Consider the following 19,796-nt stretch of genomic DNA (forward strand, 5'->3'; position numbering starts at 1 on the left):
CCACACACCCAGATCTCTGGAGTCACCAGCCTTCATTCATCCAGCATAGAAACATAAAGTCAACATCACCTCAATTTGGGGAGTTTGGGGTGAGGGAAGGTGTGTGTGTCTGTGTGTGTGTGTGTGTGCTTGAGTCTGGGTTGTCAAGTGAAGTAAAGTACCATATTAGCTACAGTGTTTTTGGGAAACCTCACCCAGATCAATTACCCTGAACAAGAAAAGTACTTTCCTCCCAAGTATGATTTCATACAGCCTGGTCTCATTGACGAGACTAATATTAGTATGATATGTTACATTTGGTTACAAAATACAGAAGGTTACATTAGGCATTAAGGCAAAAAGCAATGGGGGATGGTTGGGTGGTTGTATAACATGAACGTCTAACAACCCAAAGGTTGCGTGTTCGAAAATCGAACAACTTCAGCATTTTAACAACTTTGCAACTACTAAGCAACTCTTCCCCTAACCCTTAACTCTAACATATCATACATATTGCAATTTCATAACATACTGTATCATAGGAAATGGATAATATACATCCACAAATACATTTTTATTTAACTAGGCAAGTCAGTTAAGAACAAATTCTTATTTACAATGACGGCCTAGGAACAGTGGGTTAACTGCCTTGTTCAGTGGCAGAACAACATATTTTTACCTTGTCAGTAGAATAGCCTTACTCCAGAGCTCAGTGAATTTCAACGTGGCACCGTCATAGGATGCCAACTTTCCAACAAGTCAGTTTGTCAAATGTCTGCCCTACTAGAGCTGCCCCGGTCAACTGTAAGTGCTGTTATTGTGAAGTGGAAACATCTAGGAGCAACAACAGCTCAGCCAAGTAGAGGTAGGCCACATGTGCTGAAGTGCGTAGGGTGTAAAAATCCTCAGTTGCAACACTTACTACCAAGTTCCAAACTGCCTCTGGCTGAAGCGCGTAGCGTGTAAAAATCCTTGGTTTCAACACTCCCTACCGAGTTCCAAACCGCCTCTGGAAGCAACGTCAGCACAAGAACTGTTCGTCGGGAGCTTCATGAAATGGGTTTCCATGGCCAAGCAGCTCCACACAAGCCTAAGATCAAGAGGTGCAATGCCAAGCGTTGGCTGGAGTGTAAACCTCTCCGCCACTGGACTCTTGAGCAGTGGAAACGTGTTCTCTGGCGTGATGAGTCATGCTTCACCATCTGGCAGTCCAACGAACTTGAAGGATACCAGGAGAACTCTACCCGCCCGAATGCATAGTGCCAACTGTAAATGTTTGTTGGAGGAATAATGGTCTTGTATGTGGTGCATAACATCATGTTTCTAACTGCATTTGACCTATGGGGAGATTAGATAGGTTAGAGACAGGTGAATGGATATGGTGAAGACATGCATACATACCTCTCACTGGTCTGTCTCTGAAGCTCTGCTCTCACTCTAGAAGAATGTATTCATGGATGAGCAGGAGATATTCAGGAGTGGAGGGCAGGCATTGATGTGCATGGTTTAATATATGTTTGTATGAGAGCTATTCAGAAGGCTTCCCCCCCTGGAACCCAAACTGTCATTTGGGTCAGGGTCTAATCTAAACCTAGTCTTGACAGACATGTGACATCAGTTTAACCGTCTGGAGATTTCGTGAAGATGATGGATGATGTATACTCTAGGTATGGATATATTGGGGTGACAGGGATCTGTTACAATGGTGATGGTGGGTTATTGATAATGATGCAGGTATGTCGGCGACTGAGGACAAACCCACTCTTCTCCATCTACAACCAGTCAGTAACACTGTGGGTCGAGGTCGGTTTATCCTGGTGTCTTTAACACTTTCACTGTCTGAAGATAAAACCCACTGTAATATCTCATTATGCCCTTATTGTAATGTGAGTGTAGCGTGCCCATGCATTCGCTTCTCTTTCTGTCAGTCTGCACTCTGACGTCTCTGTGTGTTTGTAGGAGAGGTGATGAGCAATGACCATTACTCTCTCTCTCTCACGCACACAAGTACACACACACGCATGCATGCACACACAGAAGGATTTTCACTCTCTTCGCTCAGTTAAGGTGTTGAACAGTGAGACAGTTTCAGCTCATGCCAAGACACGCAGGCATCCATGACCTGTTTCTAGACAACCTGTCTCTGTCTAGAAAAAGTCTCTCCAAACTATGCTTATAGTGTCCAGGTTCATTAAAATAAGTGTATTCTATTAAGTCTTGATGAACCAAACCAACCTTTTTCCATGCCACAGAATATGTGTATGAAAGTCTGTATGCATTCCTGTGTGTGTTTTGACTCTCTCTCTCTCTCTCTCTCTCTCTCTCTCTCTCTCAGAGCTGGTCCAGAGTGGTAGTGTATCAGTGTTCCTGAGTCCTACTGATGGTCTCCATTCCCACTCTGTGTTGTTGGATGAGGAGAGAGGCAGGCTGCTGCTGGGAACCAGAGATTCAGTTTACCTACTGGACCCTGACCACCTCAGTAGAGCCCCCAGGAAGGTATGCTACACCTATATAATATCTAAGCCAACACAGTATAATTTGGCCTGATTGTGCAAAAAAGGGTATGAGCTGAACCTATAGGAGACAGTATAGTATCTCTCTCCAGCAGAAAGAAGGAAAGCCCTGGGCAGAACTCAAGTCTTAACAATGACGAGCTAGACACAAACTGCCACACCTCAGACATGCACACTCACGCAGGAAATCACCCAAATCTCTCCAATAGGCTCGGCTACATTGCCTATAGGTTGGAAGTATACACCCCCTTGAACGTTTTTCACATTTTGTGTCGTTAAAAAGTGGGATGGAAATAGATTTCATTGATCTACACAGAATATTCCATAATGTCAAAGGGATTAACATAATTTTGGAATGGCTACCACTTCCTCTATCCCCCATACATACAACATCTGTAATGTCCCTTAGTCAAGTATTGAATGTCAAGCACAGATTCAACTACATAGATGGACAGTGATTGGTAGATTGGTAACAAGAACAAATCAGACACTGAATATCTCTTTAATATCTATTTAAGCATGTTCAAGTTAATAATTTAACATTTCTGTCTAGCCATGATCCCCAACACCTTGACAGACATGAACGAAATGTGAAAATAATAATGAGTAACATTACACAATACAGGTGTGCAATGCTCTTATTAGACTTACCCAAGAGGACTCCACTGTAATCGCTACTAAAGGTTTTTCTTATTGACTCAGGGGGGCGAATATTTAACTAATCAATGTATATTAGTGTTTTAGTGTTAAAAATGTTAAATTTTAACATGTTAAAAATGTTCTTCCACTTTGACATTAAAGAGCATTTTGTGTAGATCGTTGACAAAAAATGGCAATTAAATCCATTTGAATCCCACTTTGTAACTCCAAGGGAAATCCAAAGGAAGTGTAGACTTTCTATAGATTTAGTTTCCCATCCTTATATCTGAGCCAACCCTATGGGTTCGTAGCCTCAACCCCGCAGCACACACACACACACCAATTGATTAATGGACTGCTGAATGTATATTTGTTTTCTCTTGCTTTGTCTGCGCTTTTCAGCATTATGCCTATCTCTGATAAGCTATCAAAGAAAGGGCTGAAAATAGCCCATATTAATATATGTAGCCTTAGAAATAAGATTCATGAAGTCAATAACTTGCTAACATCAGATAACATTCATATATTAGCCATTTCTGAGACTCAGATAATTAATTTGATGATACATCAGTATCAATACAAGGATATAACATCTGTAGAAGAGACAGAAATGCTTATGGGGGAGGAGTTGATGTATCTATTCAGCATCATATTCCTGTAATGCTTAGAAAATATTTTATGTCAAGTGTTACTGAAGTGGTTGCAGGTTCATTTGGCACATCTAAAGTTTACTAATTACTAACAGTCAGTATCTAAATAGTATGTGTGAAATTCTTTATAGTGTATGTGATGTAAACTGAGAGGTCTACTTACTTGGGGACCTGAATATTGACTGGTTTTCATCAAGCTGTCCACTCAAGAGGAAGCTTCTCACTGTAACCAGTGCCTGTAATCTGGTTCAGGTTATTAATCAACCTACCAGGGTGTTTACAAACACTACAGGAAAAATATCATCCACATCAGATCCACGTCAGATGGCTTATTCATCACAAAACCATTTGATGTTATCAATTATTTTAATTTAATTGGCAACGTGCGCAAACGTAGGCAGGAAATGCCAACAATTGAACAGTGAGAAATTGTATTCATGCAACAACAAAAAAATTATGAAAGAAAGGCAGTGCAAGTTTGAACAGAGTGGCACGTTTTTATCTTAATTGTAATCAGAGGGCTGATATAAATACTATGCATGACAGTCTCTCTTGGCAAAGAGTTGAGGAGAGACTGACTGCATCACTTCTTCTTTTTATAAGAACACAGCTCTTACACACACACTTATCCCACCAGACATGCCCAAATCTAGAACATTTGGGGACTTCAAGAAAGTGTCCGGTATTATATAGAGCCCTTATTGCATGGAACTTCCTTCCATCTCATATTGCTCAGATAAACAGCAAACCTGGTTTCAAAAACCAGATAAAGCAACACCTCGTGGCACAACGCCTCTCCCCTATTTGACCTAGATAGTTTTTGTGTATGCATTGATCTCTAGGCTACATGTGCCTTTTTAAAAATGGATGTAGTTCTGTTCTTGAGCTGTTCTTGTCTAATGATGTTCTGTATTATGTCATTCTGTATTGTGTTTCATGTTTTGTGTGGACTCCTGGAACAGGAGCTGCTGATTTTGTAACAGCTAATGGGGATCCTAATAAAATGCCAAATACCAACTTTAAGTAGTCATTTAAACCTGACTGTGCTTGTGCTACATATCTTCCACATGACTACTTACACAGCTATGTGGAGTGGATCTGTGAGGAATGCAGCGTAATCAGTGATGTATTGTAGTAGTGGGCAGAGTTTGTAGAGTGGATGGAATTAGCACCAGTCAATTAACACAGTGCTCTGTCTGTCTATCAGGCTGTCTACCTGCTGACCTTGACTTTGACCTAGACCGCACACACGCACACACACACACGCACACACACACACACACACACACACACACACACACACACACACACACACACACACATAGCTGCAAATAGGACACATATACTCAGTACAAAACATTAAGAACACCTACTCTTTCTGTGACAGACTGACCAGGTGAATCCAGTTAAACTATGATCCCTTATTGATGTCACTTGTTAAATCCACTTCAATCAGTGTAGATGAAGGGGAGGAGACATGTTAAAGAAGGATTTTTAATCCTTGAGACAATTGAGACATGGATTGTGTGCATGTGCAATTCAGGGAGTGAATGGCAAGACAAATAATTTACGTGCCTTTGAACTGGGTATGATAGTAGGTGTCAGGCACACCAGTTTGTGTCAAAAGCTGCAATGCTGCTGCTGGGTTTTTCACGCTCGACAGTTCCCTGTGTTTGTCAAGAATTGTCCACCAGCCAAAGGACATCCAGCCAACTTGACACAACTGTGGGAAGCTTTGGAGTCAACATGGGCCAGCATCCCTGTGGAACACTTTCGACACCTTGTAGACTCCATGCCCCTACAAATTTAGGCTGGTCTGAGGTCAAAGTGGAGGGTGAAACTAAATATTATGAAGGTGCTCCTAATGTTTGGTATACTCCGCTTAGATGTGCTGTAGTAGAGGTGAGTGTTTGTTTATGCAGCTGTGCTTGATCCCTGCGCCAGACCGAGTCAAGCTTCTTTGATCTTTATCGGGATGTTGTAAGTCTGAGTGCTGCTCTCTATCTGTTGATTTCTGGTCATTGATACTGATACTGGCCAGATAGTTAGACTAGATTGTTCTGTGTTAGAGCTGTGTGAATGTGAGTGTACGAAACATTAAGAACACCCTGCTCTTTCCATGACATAGACTGACCAGATGAATCCAGGTAAAAGATATGATCACTTATTGATGTCACTTGCCCCGACTATTTGAGGCTGTTCTGAGGTCAAAATGTTTGGTATAAGATAGACAGAACATTAGACACACTCAGACAACACACAGAGTGCACATTTACAGGTGTGTCTCATTTTCCTTAGTCTGCAACACATCTTACTGTCCTATTTCAGCTGGTAAGAACATGGTATTTACAACTATGACTACATTGAATTTGCACTATGGGTACAATGGAATTCAACATAATCCTTACTTACCTGCGACAAAGTGGTACCTGCTGCAAAAATTGTAGCTATTGCAATGAATTCCAAAGTTATCAACAAGTAACCACATGATATGCCGAGTTCTAAGTGAATACCAGGTACATTGCAGATTGTGAAGTCAAGTGTGACCCAATCCTCCCGCTGTGAAACTAGTGCATTGATTGATTGGTGGTATAGGATTTATGTTACTGGGTTTCTCAAATCCAGCTCAAGACAAAATCCTCTCTTGCCCAGACCTGAAATGTACTATACTGTACTGTAATGTGCTGTAAGACTTGTATGAATTCCATGGAGCGAGGCAATATTATGGAATCCTATTTCGCTGACGTAAGTGCGTGTATATGTATGTGTGGGGGGAATGTGTGGAGTCTGTGTAACCCCAGTGATGTCGCTCCTTGGTAGCGGGTTAGGGGTGAACATGCTAAGAAGATACACCAGTTATAACACTTGTATGAACATCAGCTACATACAGTATACATACAGTACAAGGGACACAGAACATTATCCCCCTTAACTTCTTTGGGGCCGGTGGGATGCTAGCGTCCCAACTGGCCAACATCTGGTGAAATTGCAGAGCGTCAAATTAAAAAAAATTACTATAAATATTTAACTCATGGAATCACACATGCAATACATCAAATTAAAGCTTAACATGTTGTTAATCCTGCCACAGTGTCAGATTTCAAAAAGGCTCTATGGTGTAAGCAAACCATGCGATTATCTGAGGACAGCGATCAGCAGACAAAACATTACGAACAGTTCGCAGCCATGTAGATTAGTCACGAAAGTCAGAAATAGCAATAAAATTAATCACTTACCTTTGATGATCTTCGTATGGTTGCTCTCACGGGACTCTCACTTACACAATAAATGTTTGTTTTGTTCGATAAATTCCCTCTTTATATCTAAAAACTTCCATTTTGTTGGCGCGTTTTGTTTAGTAATCCAATGTTGCAAATGCGGCCACAACAGGCAGACGAAAATTCCAAATAGTGTCCGTAAAGTTCATAGAAACATGTTAAACGATGTTTCTAATCAATCCTGTTTTTAGCCTAAATAATCGCTAATATTTCAACCGGACAACAGCGTCGTCATTATAAAAGAAAAACAAAAACGAACCATCTCACTATCCACTGACTAAATGTTATCATTCTCACTCATTTTTCAGAATAAAAGCATGAAAAAATGTCTAAAGACTGTTCACATCTAGTAGAAGCCATTGGCAAGGCAATCTGGTTCATAACCCTTTACAAGGTGGATAGGCTTTCAAAGGAAAAACACCCTTTCAAAATAATGGCTCTTCCTGGATGGATTTTCCTCAGGTTTTCACCTGCCATATAAGTTCTGATATACTCACAGACATCATTCTGACAGTTTTGGAAACTTTAGAGTGTGTTCTATCCAAATCTAACAATTATATGCATATCCTATCTTCTGGGCCTGAGAAACAGGCAGTTTACTTTGGGCACGTTTTTCATCCGGAGGGGAGAATAGTGCCCCCTACCCTAGTGAGGTTAAGATCACTGTTAGGACAGGCTGACTCCTGTCTGATTGACATACGTTTCCTCTCCAGGGTTTTGTACGTAATGCTTTGTTCTTATGTCTTGAGTTGTGTGGTTCTGATGCAAGATCAGTGGTATTGTTTGTGGTGTGTTGTCTGTCATGTAAACCTCCCTGTCCATCTATTCCTAGATCAGCTGGCCAGCCCCCAGAGACAGAGTTGAGATGTGTAAACTGGCCGGCAAGAGTGCTCATGTGAGTACAATCTGGAAAAAGCCTGAAGCCTTGTTTAATTCACATTGACAATAAAATCACTGTTCGGGTAAAAAATGACATTCCAAAAATATCTTACTCTTCTTGGTTCCTTTCTTCTTACTCTCAGTTGGAGTGTGGCAATTTTGTGCGTGTGCTCCACAACTATAACCACACCCATCTGTACGCCTGTGGGACAGGAGCCTTCCACCCCATTTGTGCCTTCATTGAGATCTCAGGACGCAGAGAGGTAGAGTCGGGGAGAACACACACACTCACACACACAGCACACACTGCTTACTTACACAGTCTTTCTCTCTTTCTCACTCTCTCTCTCTTTCTCTTAAGGAGGGTGTGTTCCAGTTGTTGTCCGGTACAGTGGAGTCTGGGAGGCTGAAATGTCCTTACGACCCCAGGCAACCTTTCACCTCTGTACTCACAGGTCAGACTACGCCCCATCATAATGTTCTCTTCTTACTAACCTAGACCTACTGACAGCAACTCAGCCCCACCCTGACACCATTCTACACCCACATTCAGCCCTAACACATTCTCTCTCATGTCCTGGTGTTCAAAACCCCTCTACAATAAAAAAGGAAAGCCCTCTTGTAGGGAGAATTCTGTCTGAATGTAATAAACAATTATACTTGGCATGGAACTATAAACACTCATAGTATCCCCCTCAAGATTCTCTCTGGTGTGTGTGTGTGTGTGTGTGTGTGTGTGTGTGTGTGTGTGTGTGTGTGTGTGTGTGTGTGTTTGTGTGTTGTTATGATGAGGTAAGAAAGACATTGTCATCTACTAAGCCAACTCCTAAATTATTAGAAATATTTTTGTCAAGACTAGATTCATTGAAACATATTTGCTCAGCATATCGTCTTTCAGAAATCTGGTTTTGCCAAAGAATGTCATATCACTGAAAGCATGACGCACGTTTTAGAGCGATTGACTAATTGTTTTTGCTCAGGTTTGCTTTCTTTCTTTTTATCTGAGTTGAGCTGGTTACTCTAATAGGTTCACATTTACAGTTTTACTTGACCCCCATCATCATTGGTACAGGCCTAACCCTCCTTTTGTCTGATTGGTTGCAGATCAATTCCTGTATGCGGGCACAGCATCAGACTTCCTGGGTAAAGACACAACTTTCACCCGCTCCCTGGGCCCGCCCCCTGACCAGCACTATATACGCACTGAGATCTCAGAGGACTACTGGATCAATGGTACACACACACACACACATACATACACACACATACACACATTGAAAATACTTCATTTGAATCCACAAATAGCATTACATCATAAAGGATCAAACATTTCAAAGGTCGTTGAAGATGCACTATGCAGTATAGTAGTAGTTTGCCTAGTTTGCCTAATTTCCAGTGATGTGACAAAATAAGCAAGTATAGTGTAGAGAATCATTTTACCATCTAAACCGCTGTGAAATATGTTTTCCAAAACCAAAAATATATTTTTTCAGCTGTTTGAAACTAGCGTAGAAAACCAAAAGTAAAAAAAACGCAAAAACTCAACTTAAGAATTGTAGGCATAGAAAAAGGTGCACATAGAACCAATCTACCACTTCTTAGACTTGCTTTCAATGACAAAGACAGATCTATAACTCAAATTTCTATGTGAATTTGGTCGGGTCGCCCAAAAAGTTACATATTGCAGCTTTATTAAGGAAACAAAAAGCACCTTCTCCTCCACACTTTCTCCTGCCCATAACTGTTGAGACAGTACCTAGCCAGTTGATTTGCTCTACCCTTAAGCAGGCCTGCAATCTGAAGGCCACGTACCATAAGCGTACGTGGCCGAGACTGCCAAATAGCAATGCCACCAACTAGCATTTGTATCCCAGGTTGTCCAAGCATGATATTAGGGGCTGGTAATTAAACGTGCTACACATAGTATTTTTTTGCATTGTAATTTAAGAAAATGTCCATAATATATCTATCTATCTGCAGTAATAGTGGAATGATAGTCACAGTATTACTTATCCGCCAGTGTTGTGATTGGCTGTGATATTCGCCTATTGATTTCTCCCACCGGGCAGGCATCTGCTGTCAAAAAAGCTGTTTTGACTTTGTGGTTCTGTTATCTCGTGGATATCAGGGCAAGTGGCCAATGTAGATATCACTATCTCATTTCCTGGTTGCTAATATTCTACACTGTTCACTACAATTGTAGTTTATGTGAGAAAACAAGCACTGAATAGTCATCACAAGCCCTTACTTTGATGGCCTAGTTTTACCCTAACTCAGTGGTGTTATGAAAATCCTGGTTTACAGGCCACATCAGGCCTGCAAGTCACATTAAGCTGGCATTCAAAGTGATGTGTAAATCCTATTGGAATCCAGCCTGAATTAGGATATCCAACAGTTTATTCACCCATAACCTGCATTCAGAATGACTGTCAGGGTTAGGAAAATTGATAAGAAGGCTATCTAAACCATTTAAACTGGAACAACCATTTCAGTAAATAACACATTAAATATAACTAACCGATTGGATTAGTTTAGAAAAATGTATGTTATTTATATTTGTGTTGCATAACATTTATCAATCAATCAATCAATCAATCAATCAATCAATACAAAAGCACAGATATTTAAAACTTCTCAAAAGAAAATTGGCCTGCACTAGAGCATGCTAGAAAATATGGTAATGATGGGTGTAGTTTTGATGGGACTGTTTTTTGTAAATTATCAGCTTGTAGAGCCATTCATTGTGGCATGACATTATATCACAGTAACCGTTGGCCTGGTTCTTTAGAATACATCCTTCCTCTCAGTCTCGGTACATAAGGATTGGTTGAAGCAGGTGAGTTCATTCACAGGCTAGTTTTGTCATTGAGTGTTTCACTTCCCAGTCTTTCCATTGATACACAGAGCTGCTTTATGTTCTCATTTTGGGCTTGTGGGAGGTTATTGGCATTCCTGCCCAAAGCAAACAGTCCAGTTATTCATTTATGACTTTTACACGAGTTCCACACTATAGACACCACACCTACTGTACAGGGCATACGTACTGTACCTACTAGGGGATTTACAGTGTGTCACAGTTCACAGGTCCCTGATCTACATACACACACTGCAAGCACTATTCTATGATACACACTCCTCTCTGTCTATTCTATGAATCACTCTCGTCTACGTTTGTCATGGATCAAAAGATGTCACCAGTTTCCAACTCCTGACACACACTCACCACATTTCAGAGCCATGGGCAGGGTGTGAGGGAGATCTCTGGAGACGTGCTGTCACTGTGGACGTGTGTGTCAGAGGTCTTACCTAACGTACAGTCTTACCTAACGTACGTACTGTAACAGTGACTATGTGTAGTGTGTGTGAGAGCAGGCCTACATTGGACTATTTTAAGGAATTCACCGAGAGGCTTCGGTTAGTTTCCAGGGTTGATGTCATGTTACTGTATCACCCAGATCACGGCTCTTTCTTTCTCACTCTGTCTAGTTCCTTTCCTCTGTTCCATGGCTCTGTCTGGAGGTATTTTAGCGTTCACAAATCAGGGTGCTCCGAGGAGACTGAGGCGCGTGCTAACTCTAACTTCTAAAAGACGCTCCGCTGTGTCCATAGGGTCAGACTGGAAATGAACAATGCTGCTTTTATATCTCTCTCTCTCTCTCTCTCTCTCTCTTCTCTCTCTCTCTCTCTCTCTCTCTCTCTCTCTCTCTCTCTCTCTCTCTCTCTCTCTCTCTCTCTCTCTCTCTCTCTCTCTCTCACACTCTAGAGGCCAGGTTTATATCAGCTCACCCTGTGTCCGACACCTACAACCCTGACGATGACAAGATCTACTTCTTTTTCCGAGAGTCATCACGGGACAGGAGCGATAAGAGTGTCCTGTCCCGCGTAGCACGCGTCTGCAAGGTGAGAGGTGTAGAATGGTGAAAGAACGAAGGTGAGGGAAGGTTTGGGGAGATGTCAGGGAAGGGGCGAAGAGGAGGACAGACATCTAACAGGGCGCATGTACAGTGATAGATCTGTGTCCACTGCTATAGAGCTAGCTTCTCCCACAGATATACTTAAACCCCCCTGGGAGGATACTTCCTGGTACATTCCTCTTGTGTAGTCTGCTGACAGAGGAGCGGACCACTGCTGTCAAAGAGGGTAAATTAAAGTTTAACCTGTCTTTGTGTCTGGCTGACAGGGCAGCCTAATGTCAGGTCCCAGGACAGCAGTTAAGGTGTATGAATTAAGTACGCCCTTACAAAAAAAAGACAATGAAACAAAATAATGTGAAAAACACATGGTTTTCAGACATGTGTGGACAACTCAGATGTGTTTCTCCCCAGACAATTGCAGGAAAGAGGGAGGTGTTTTTTTTTATAACTGAAAACTATTTTTTTGCATCCATTTACAATTAATTTGCTCCCACATTAAATTAGTTTATATATTTGCAATATTTTGTTTCGCTAACAATACTTTTGGGTCTATGTTTTGCTTTCAATATCATTATTTTTGTTTGCAATACTAAGCATTTTGTTCTCGTCTTAGAAGCTTTACTTGATATTAATGACACAAAAGTAACTCCCTCACTAGAGGATTGCGTCATATAATAACACTATGACTCTATTAATGGTGTTTATAGTGGCAATACTGCATGTAAACATTAACAAAGTGTGTCCCCACAACAGCTTTGGCAAAAATCTGAGGGATGGGGCGCAAGAAATGCAACCACTCTCAATAAACGACACTATAAATGCATCCATGATATCAAAATTATACTTTGAATAATGTGTTTAGGCTATACAGTGTTTGTTAACATTTTCTTTGTGGAGTAAATGTGGAGTTTTCTTACAATCACGTGAAAGTGCTTCACATATGAAACTGCAAATTGGATTTTTTCATGTGATTGTTTTTCACATGTGAACTTGCAATTCTGCATGTGAAAGTAAGATTTTCGCATGTGGAGTTATTTTACATGTGAAAAGGCAAATGTGATTTTTACATGTAAATGTTTTTCACAAGTAAAACTGCATATCCTTTTTTCGCATGTGCAGCGTTTTTAACGTGAAACCTGATATTTTTTTGTAAGGATGACAGTAGGATAGTTGGTCCAGTCCCATATTGGTCCTGCACCTACTCTAGCCCCCTACCCATTCTTTAGGTTCTACAGTGACTTGTGAAAGTATTCACTCCCCTTGGCATTTTTCCTATTTTGTTCCCTTACAACCTGGAATTAAAATAGATTTTTTGTAGGGGTTTGAATCATTTGATTTACACAACATGCCTACCACTTTGAAGATGCTAAATATTTTTTATTGTGAAACAAACAAGAAATAAGACACACGAAAAAACTGAAAAACAGAAAAAAAGTGTGCATAACTATTCACCCCCCCTAAGTCAATACTTTGTAGAGCCATCTTTTGCAGCAATTACAGCTGCCAGTCTCTTGGGGTATGTCTCTATAAGCTTGGCACATCTAGCCACTGGGATTTTTGCCCATTCTTTAAGGCAAAACTGCTCTAGCTCCTTCAAATTGGATGGGTTCCTTTGGTGTACAGCAATCTTTAAGTCATACCACAGATTCTTAATTGGATTGAGGTCTTGGCTTTGGCTAGGCCATTCCAAGTGTTGCTTTAGCAGTATGCTTAGGGTCATTGTCTTGCTGGAAGGTGAACCTCCGTCCAAGTCTTTAAATCTCTGGAAGACTGAAACAGGTTTCCCTCAAGAATTTCCCTGTATTTAGCTCCATCCATCATTCCTTCAATTCTGACCAGTTTCCCAGTCCCTGCCGATGAAAAACATCCCCACAGCATGTGGGGTGTTGTTATCGGGGTGATGAGAGGTGTTGGCTTTGCGCTAGACATAGAGTTTTCCTTGATGGCCATAAAGCTCAATTTTAGTCTCTTCTGACCAGAGTACCTCGTTCCATATGTTTGGGGAGTCTCCAACATGCCTTTCGGTGAACACCAAACATGTTTGCTTATTTCTTTCTTTATTAAGCAATGGCTTAAAGACCATATAACCCAGGTCTGTGGAGTGTACGGCTTAAAGTGGTCCTATGGACAGATACTCCAATCTCCGCTGTGGAGCTTTGCAGCTCCTTCAGGGTTATCTTTGGACTCTTTGTTGCCTCTCTGATTAGTGCACTCCTTGCCTGATCCTTGACCTTTGGTGGGCGGCCCTCTCTTGGCAGGTTTGTTGTGGTGCCACATTCTTTCCATTTTTTAAATAATGGATTTAATGGTGCTCTGTGGGATGTTCAAAGTTTCTGATATTTTTGTTATAACCCAACCCTGATCTGTACTTCTCCGCAACTTAGGAGAGCTCCTCGGTCTTGGTGGTGCCTCTTGCACTCTTAGTGGTGTTGCAGACTCTGGGGCCTTTCAGAACAGTTGTATATACTGTGTATTGAGATCATGTGACAGATTATGTGACACTTAGATTCCACACAGGTGGACTTTATTTAACTAATTATGTGACTTCTGAAGGTAATTGGTTGCACCAGATCTTATTTAGGGGCTTCATAGCAAAGGGTGTGAATACATATGTACGCACCACTTTTCTGTTTTCAAATTTTTTGAAACAAGTTATTTTCTTCATTTCACTTCACCAATTTGGACTATTTTGTGTCCTTTACATGAAATCCAAATAAAAATCCATTTAAATTACAGGTTTAATGCAACAAAGTAGGAAAAATGCAAAGGGGAATGAATACTTTTGCAAGGCACTGTACCTCTAGTCCCTAGCCCCTACCTGTAGCTCTTACTCCTTCCATGTTCACGGTTCTGAAGGAGCTGAATTAATGAAGCAAGACAGCAGCAGCTCTTTTCAGGCTTGCTGGGGGCTAGATGGAGACTACAGCCATTGAAATAGAATCTCATTCTACACTGTAAAAAAAAATCCTGTTGTGTTTATGGTAACTTACTGGCAGCCAGTTACCTGTAAATTACTATAAAAAAGATACAGTATGTTACTGTAAATTACTATAAAAAAAAGTACGGTATGTTACTGTAAATTCCTAATAAACATTGTTTTAACATCGAAAATAGAAAGATTTTATTCCAATATTTTTATGAATATCACTAGCAACAACAGAATAAACACATTTTGAATTACACTAATTGGATTGCAATTACACTGGTATATCTGACATAGGCTTTGAAAAAGCACCCGTGAATAGTGTGGCAAGTGTGTGGTAAGCTTTCTTGACTTGAACAATACTTTTTGCCAAAACATGGCTAACCTTTGTTTAACCAGGTAACAGCTGCTCTTAGCAAACATGTGTTTGGAGTTACCTTTCTGTATAATAGACTATGTTAGAGTTTACACTTCATCCAATTATAATCTACGAAATCTATTCATTTTAAAATGTTGATTACTTCTTCTTGCCATTATCATTCACCTGATGATAATACAAGACCAGAGTTTGTCATGTTGTGCTAATGTATGATAGGGGTCCCTGGGCAAGAAAAGGTTGAATACCCCTGCTGTAAAGTTTGCAGTAGTGTACGGTTAAGCCAAAGTTTCTTTGGAATTTACGGTAATATACTGTACCTTTTTTTTTTACAGTAACTTACAGGTAACTGGCTGCCAGTAAGTTATGGTAAAAACAGCAGGATTTTTTGAGTGTAGTTCTGTGACTACAGCAGGTTGTTTCGTTGAATCAGGTGTGTTATTTCTTGGCTGGAACAAAAGTCTGCACCCAGACTTGCTTTTGGAAGCTCCTGGCCGCTGCTGGCAGAAGAGATTCAGTTCCCAGCTATGTGAGGTTTGGTATTTTTGGGTAGTGGGGAGACTGTCCCTGTACTGAGTTATGTCGCCACATCTTCCCACAATAAAAATTCCAAGCTCTATTGCAACATTCCCAGTTTCAGGCACATGGAGTGGTTATGATTGAGGAGTAAGCTGTAAGGCTGGTGATTCCTTTTCCTGTGTCTACAGCTGACCATAGAGGGGTTCCTCTTTGGATAAATGGAATAACAGAGCTTCGATTGAAGATAATCCCATTTAGAAAACACTAAAGCCATTATCCGAACAGTTTTTATAATTGTGTGTCTATAATTGTTTGTCTCCAGGCCGAGTGTAATAGGGAGGTTAGTCTAGGGCCCTTGTCCTGGATAAAGGGGCCCTGTACTTGAGATATACTTGAGTACTCCTGCCCTAGCCCTGAGAAAAGCACTGTTTTATTGAGAAGAGCACTCAGCCAAGGGTATACATATGCTAATTAGAATATCTGCATAATTAATGAACTCGCTAGTTCACCTTCAATTCTTCTTCCCTCATCTTTCTATTTTTTTTATTTTTATTTCTCTCCTTTTTTCTTGCTTCAATTCCTCCTTGTTATTCTTGTTCCACTAAATCCCTCTACCACATTCTCTCCTCCTTGTCAGTAATTTTCCTTTTTCAGTCCTCTCTCCATCCTTTCAGTTTATTGTGACTGCCGTCATCATTACCGTTAATGAGCCTCGTTCCTCTGCCAGTTGAATAATCACATGTAAACGGGGACATGTGTCTAACTTCACCTGGGTTTATTTAAACTAGTCTCAAACAGGAGTTTAGGATTTCAAGGTCTGTTCTGTCTATGGTTTTAAACCCAATTTCAGTTGTATTTGTGTGTCAGACTATGGTTGTGTTGTGGTTGTGTTTCAGAATGACGTGGGAGGGTTGAGGAGTCTGACCAATAAGTGGACGACGTTCCTCAAAGCCAGACTGGTGTGTTCCATCCCTGGACCCGAAGGAGTGGACACACACTTTGACGAGCTCCGTAAGACACATACACACACGCACACCTGACATGCTTCCACGTCGACACACGCACAACGCATGCGCACTAAATGCCACATTCTTAACTTTTGTGTGTGTGTGCGTGCGTGTGTGTGCGCGTGTGCGTGTGTGTGTGTGTGTGTGCATGCGTGCGTGTGTTGTAGAGGACATATTCATGCTTCCCTCTAGAGATGAGAAGAACCCTGTAGTGTATGGAATCTTCACCACCTCCAGGTAAAATGACACTTAGTACACCATACCTTACGCCATACCTTATTGAGACATGTCTCTACCTCTCAGCTTATTTCTCCCACTATAATATACTTACTACATTGTACTGTGTTTCTCCCCCAGCTCTGTGTTCCGTGGCTCGGCGGTGTGTGTGTACAGCATGGCTGACATACGAGCTGTGTTCAACGGACCCTACGCTCACAAGGAGGGACCTGACCATCGCTGGGTAGAATATGAGGGGAGAATACCTTACCCTCGCCCTGGAACGGTACACAAACAAACACGCTCATCTCTGCTAACCATACCCCGCTCCATTTCCCTCCTGCCTGAAAGCAGACTGAATATTGTTTCTGTCCAGGATTATTTAGAAAGACCCCTCTTAAATGGCTTACAATATGACCCAATCCTGATGTATGAACCAGTCCTGATTAACAATAATAAACACCTATCTATTGCATGTGCCTGTGCACATAATGAATTAATAGTCTGTGAGAGTGTGACAGAAGTCAACGTTTATATGTGAAAGCATGCAAGTGTGTGTGTGTGTGTGTGTGTGTGTGTGTGTGTGTGTGTGTGTGTGTGTGTGTGTGTGTGTGATATATTACCCAGTCCCTGTCTTGATGAACAATAATAAACGTCAGTCTGGGGGGCAGCTTTGATGATGTCACTAAGTCGTCACGGTGATCACCGTCGTATGTGTCCTGTTACGCAGTGTTTGTAGAACTGATTAACATGAGGTACTGTGACTGTGTGTGTGTGTGCAGGTGGACGCTTATTGGGATGAGTCTTGTCCTTAAGGCAGAACTGAGTGATTTTTGTTAGATGGGCCAGCTGCAAAGTAAAAATTGGCTATATTGTAAAAATTCAGGATTTTGGGGGGGATTTTTGGTCTTAATTTAAGGTTAGGGTTAAGCGTTAGGGTGAGCAGTGTGGTTAAGGTTAGGGTTAGGTTTAAAATCCGATTTCATGACATTGTGGGGTTTAGTTGGTAGAGCATGGTACTCAGGGTTGTTTGATTCCCATGGGGGACTAGTAAAAATGAAAATGTTTCCATTACTGTAAGTCACTCTGGATAAGAACATCTGCTTAATGACTAAAATGTGAAATTTTGACTGTCAACTAATGACTTCTCTACAGGGCTCCCTCCAGAACAAGATTAATGATGAAAAACACTACCCTGCTATGGACATGTTGAACTACACTTGTGGGGACCAGAAATCCCCAAAATAATAGTAAATAAACAAAATAATTGACCATGTGTGGACATTTTGTCAGTCCCCACAAGGTAAAAGCCTATTTATAGGGGGTTTAGAGTTAAGGTTAGAATTAGTGTTAAGGTTAGAATTAAGGTTAGGTTTAGATGTTAGGGAAAATATGATTTTGAATGGGAATCAATTGTATGTCCCCACAAGGTTAGTTAAACAAGATTGTGTGTGAGTGAGTGAGTGAGTGAGAATCCAGCGTCAACAAGCATAGGCCCATAAAGTGATGGCTTATTACTGTGTGCTCCAGATGAACTTAATTTAATGGAGTACCACAGGTCACCACCAGAGGGTGACACATACCTATTATTCAGAGGCCACTGGCCAACCTGAAAAAATATGACAAGCACTTTGATGACAGCGAATCCCAAAAATGTCTGTCTTACCAGTAGGTACCTAGGTTAGTATTTGCTTTAAGGTAGACAACCAAGTCTTTATCTTGACTGATCTTTCTACTGCCCTCTAATACCTCCAGATAAATTGTGTTAGTTGATCTCATTTAGTCTCTGAAATGACACATTATTTGATATCTCTCTTCAGAAACTGACAGTGTCTTCCTTCCTCAGTGTCCCAGTAAGACATATGACCCCAGGATAAAAACCACCAAGGACTTCTCAGACGAGGTGGTCAGCTTCATCCGCTTCCACCCACTCATGTTCCGCTCTGTCTACCCCCTGACCGGTCGGCCCGTGTTCACACGTGTACGTGTCGACTACGCACTGACACAGATAGTGGTGGACCGCGTCATGGCTGAGGATGGACAGTATGAAATCATGTTTCTGGGTACAGGTGAGAGATTCCAACACACACATGTTCAGACGCACACGAACACCCACATACATTTTTTTGGTCTAATATTGATGTGTTTGAAGTCTGTTTGAATGTTGGAGACTGTGTTCGGTTGCAATAGGTATCATCTTCAGTGTAGTATGAGCTCCATGAACCCCTTATCTTTGCTCTAATGCTCAGAGCTCTACAACATCATAGTCTGTTTGGAGCCAATAGTCCCATTTCAGCAGAACTCTCTCAATAGAAAGTTTCCAAACGAGAAGGTGTGTGTGTGTGTGTGTGTGTGTTCAGATGCTGGGTCTGTGCTGAAGGTTGTGAGCATCACTCAGGAGAACTGGTCCACTGAGGAGGTGATTTTGGAGGAACTCCAGGTGTTCCAGGTAAGAAACACACTCAGAAAGTTCATTCTGTTCCCCCAAAGCCTGTTTAATCCTGACGTGAACTTTTTGAAGACAAACACTGTAATGGTTTCTCTCAAGGGGTTGTCAGCTCATCAAACAGCAGTAAAATATGAATGTCCTATTCTAAACACACAGCAGTAGATCTAGGGGTACAGAGAGGAGAGATGGTGTGTTCGTCTAGTATTACAGAGACAGAGGGAGTTCCTTTTCTCACATTGATTCACATACTTATTGGTTGACCTCCCAAACATGAAGTCAGCTCTGTAGAAGGAAAGAGAGCTTGGTTTTTCCCAAGCAGAACTAATTAGCTAACTGTATTAAAGTATGAATCTGTGTGTATGTGTGTGTGTAGTGGAGATAATGGTTACTTTCTCCTCCAGACACCCACTCCAATCCTGAGTATGGAGATCTCTTCTAAACAGGTAAGAACACC

The 19,796-nt window shown here is 41.3% G+C and overlaps 1 protein-coding gene across 1 annotated transcript in view; it reads left to right on the forward strand.

Moving 5' to 3' along the window:
• sema3d (sema domain, immunoglobulin domain (Ig), short basic domain, secreted, (semaphorin) 3D) overlaps positions 1–19,796 on the forward strand; it is a 73,729-nt gene that overhangs the window by 19,685 nt on the left and 34,248 nt on the right. The window contains exons 3-14 of the mRNA XM_036976064.2: positions 2,315–2,475; positions 7,892–7,954; positions 8,082–8,201; positions 8,300–8,393; positions 9,043–9,171; positions 11,702–11,838; positions 16,567–16,681; positions 16,845–16,914; positions 17,035–17,179; positions 18,740–18,962; positions 19,254–19,342; positions 19,744–19,785. Coding sequence (XP_036831959.1) covers positions 2,315–2,475; positions 7,892–7,954; positions 8,082–8,201; positions 8,300–8,393; positions 9,043–9,171; positions 11,702–11,838; positions 16,567–16,681; positions 16,845–16,914; positions 17,035–17,179; positions 18,740–18,962; positions 19,254–19,342; positions 19,744–19,785 — 1,388 coding nt within the window. The remainder of the gene's footprint in view (positions 1–2,314; positions 2,476–7,891; positions 7,955–8,081; positions 8,202–8,299; positions 8,394–9,042; positions 9,172–11,701; positions 11,839–16,566; positions 16,682–16,844; positions 16,915–17,034; positions 17,180–18,739; positions 18,963–19,253; positions 19,343–19,743; positions 19,786–19,796) is intronic.

This window comes from Oncorhynchus mykiss, chromosome 1 (genome assembly GCF_057628025.1).
Source record: "Oncorhynchus mykiss isolate SJ-2025 chromosome 1, ASM5762802v1, whole genome shotgun sequence".
Classification (NCBI taxonomy): domain Eukaryota; kingdom Metazoa; phylum Chordata; class Actinopteri; order Salmoniformes; family Salmonidae; genus Oncorhynchus; species Oncorhynchus mykiss.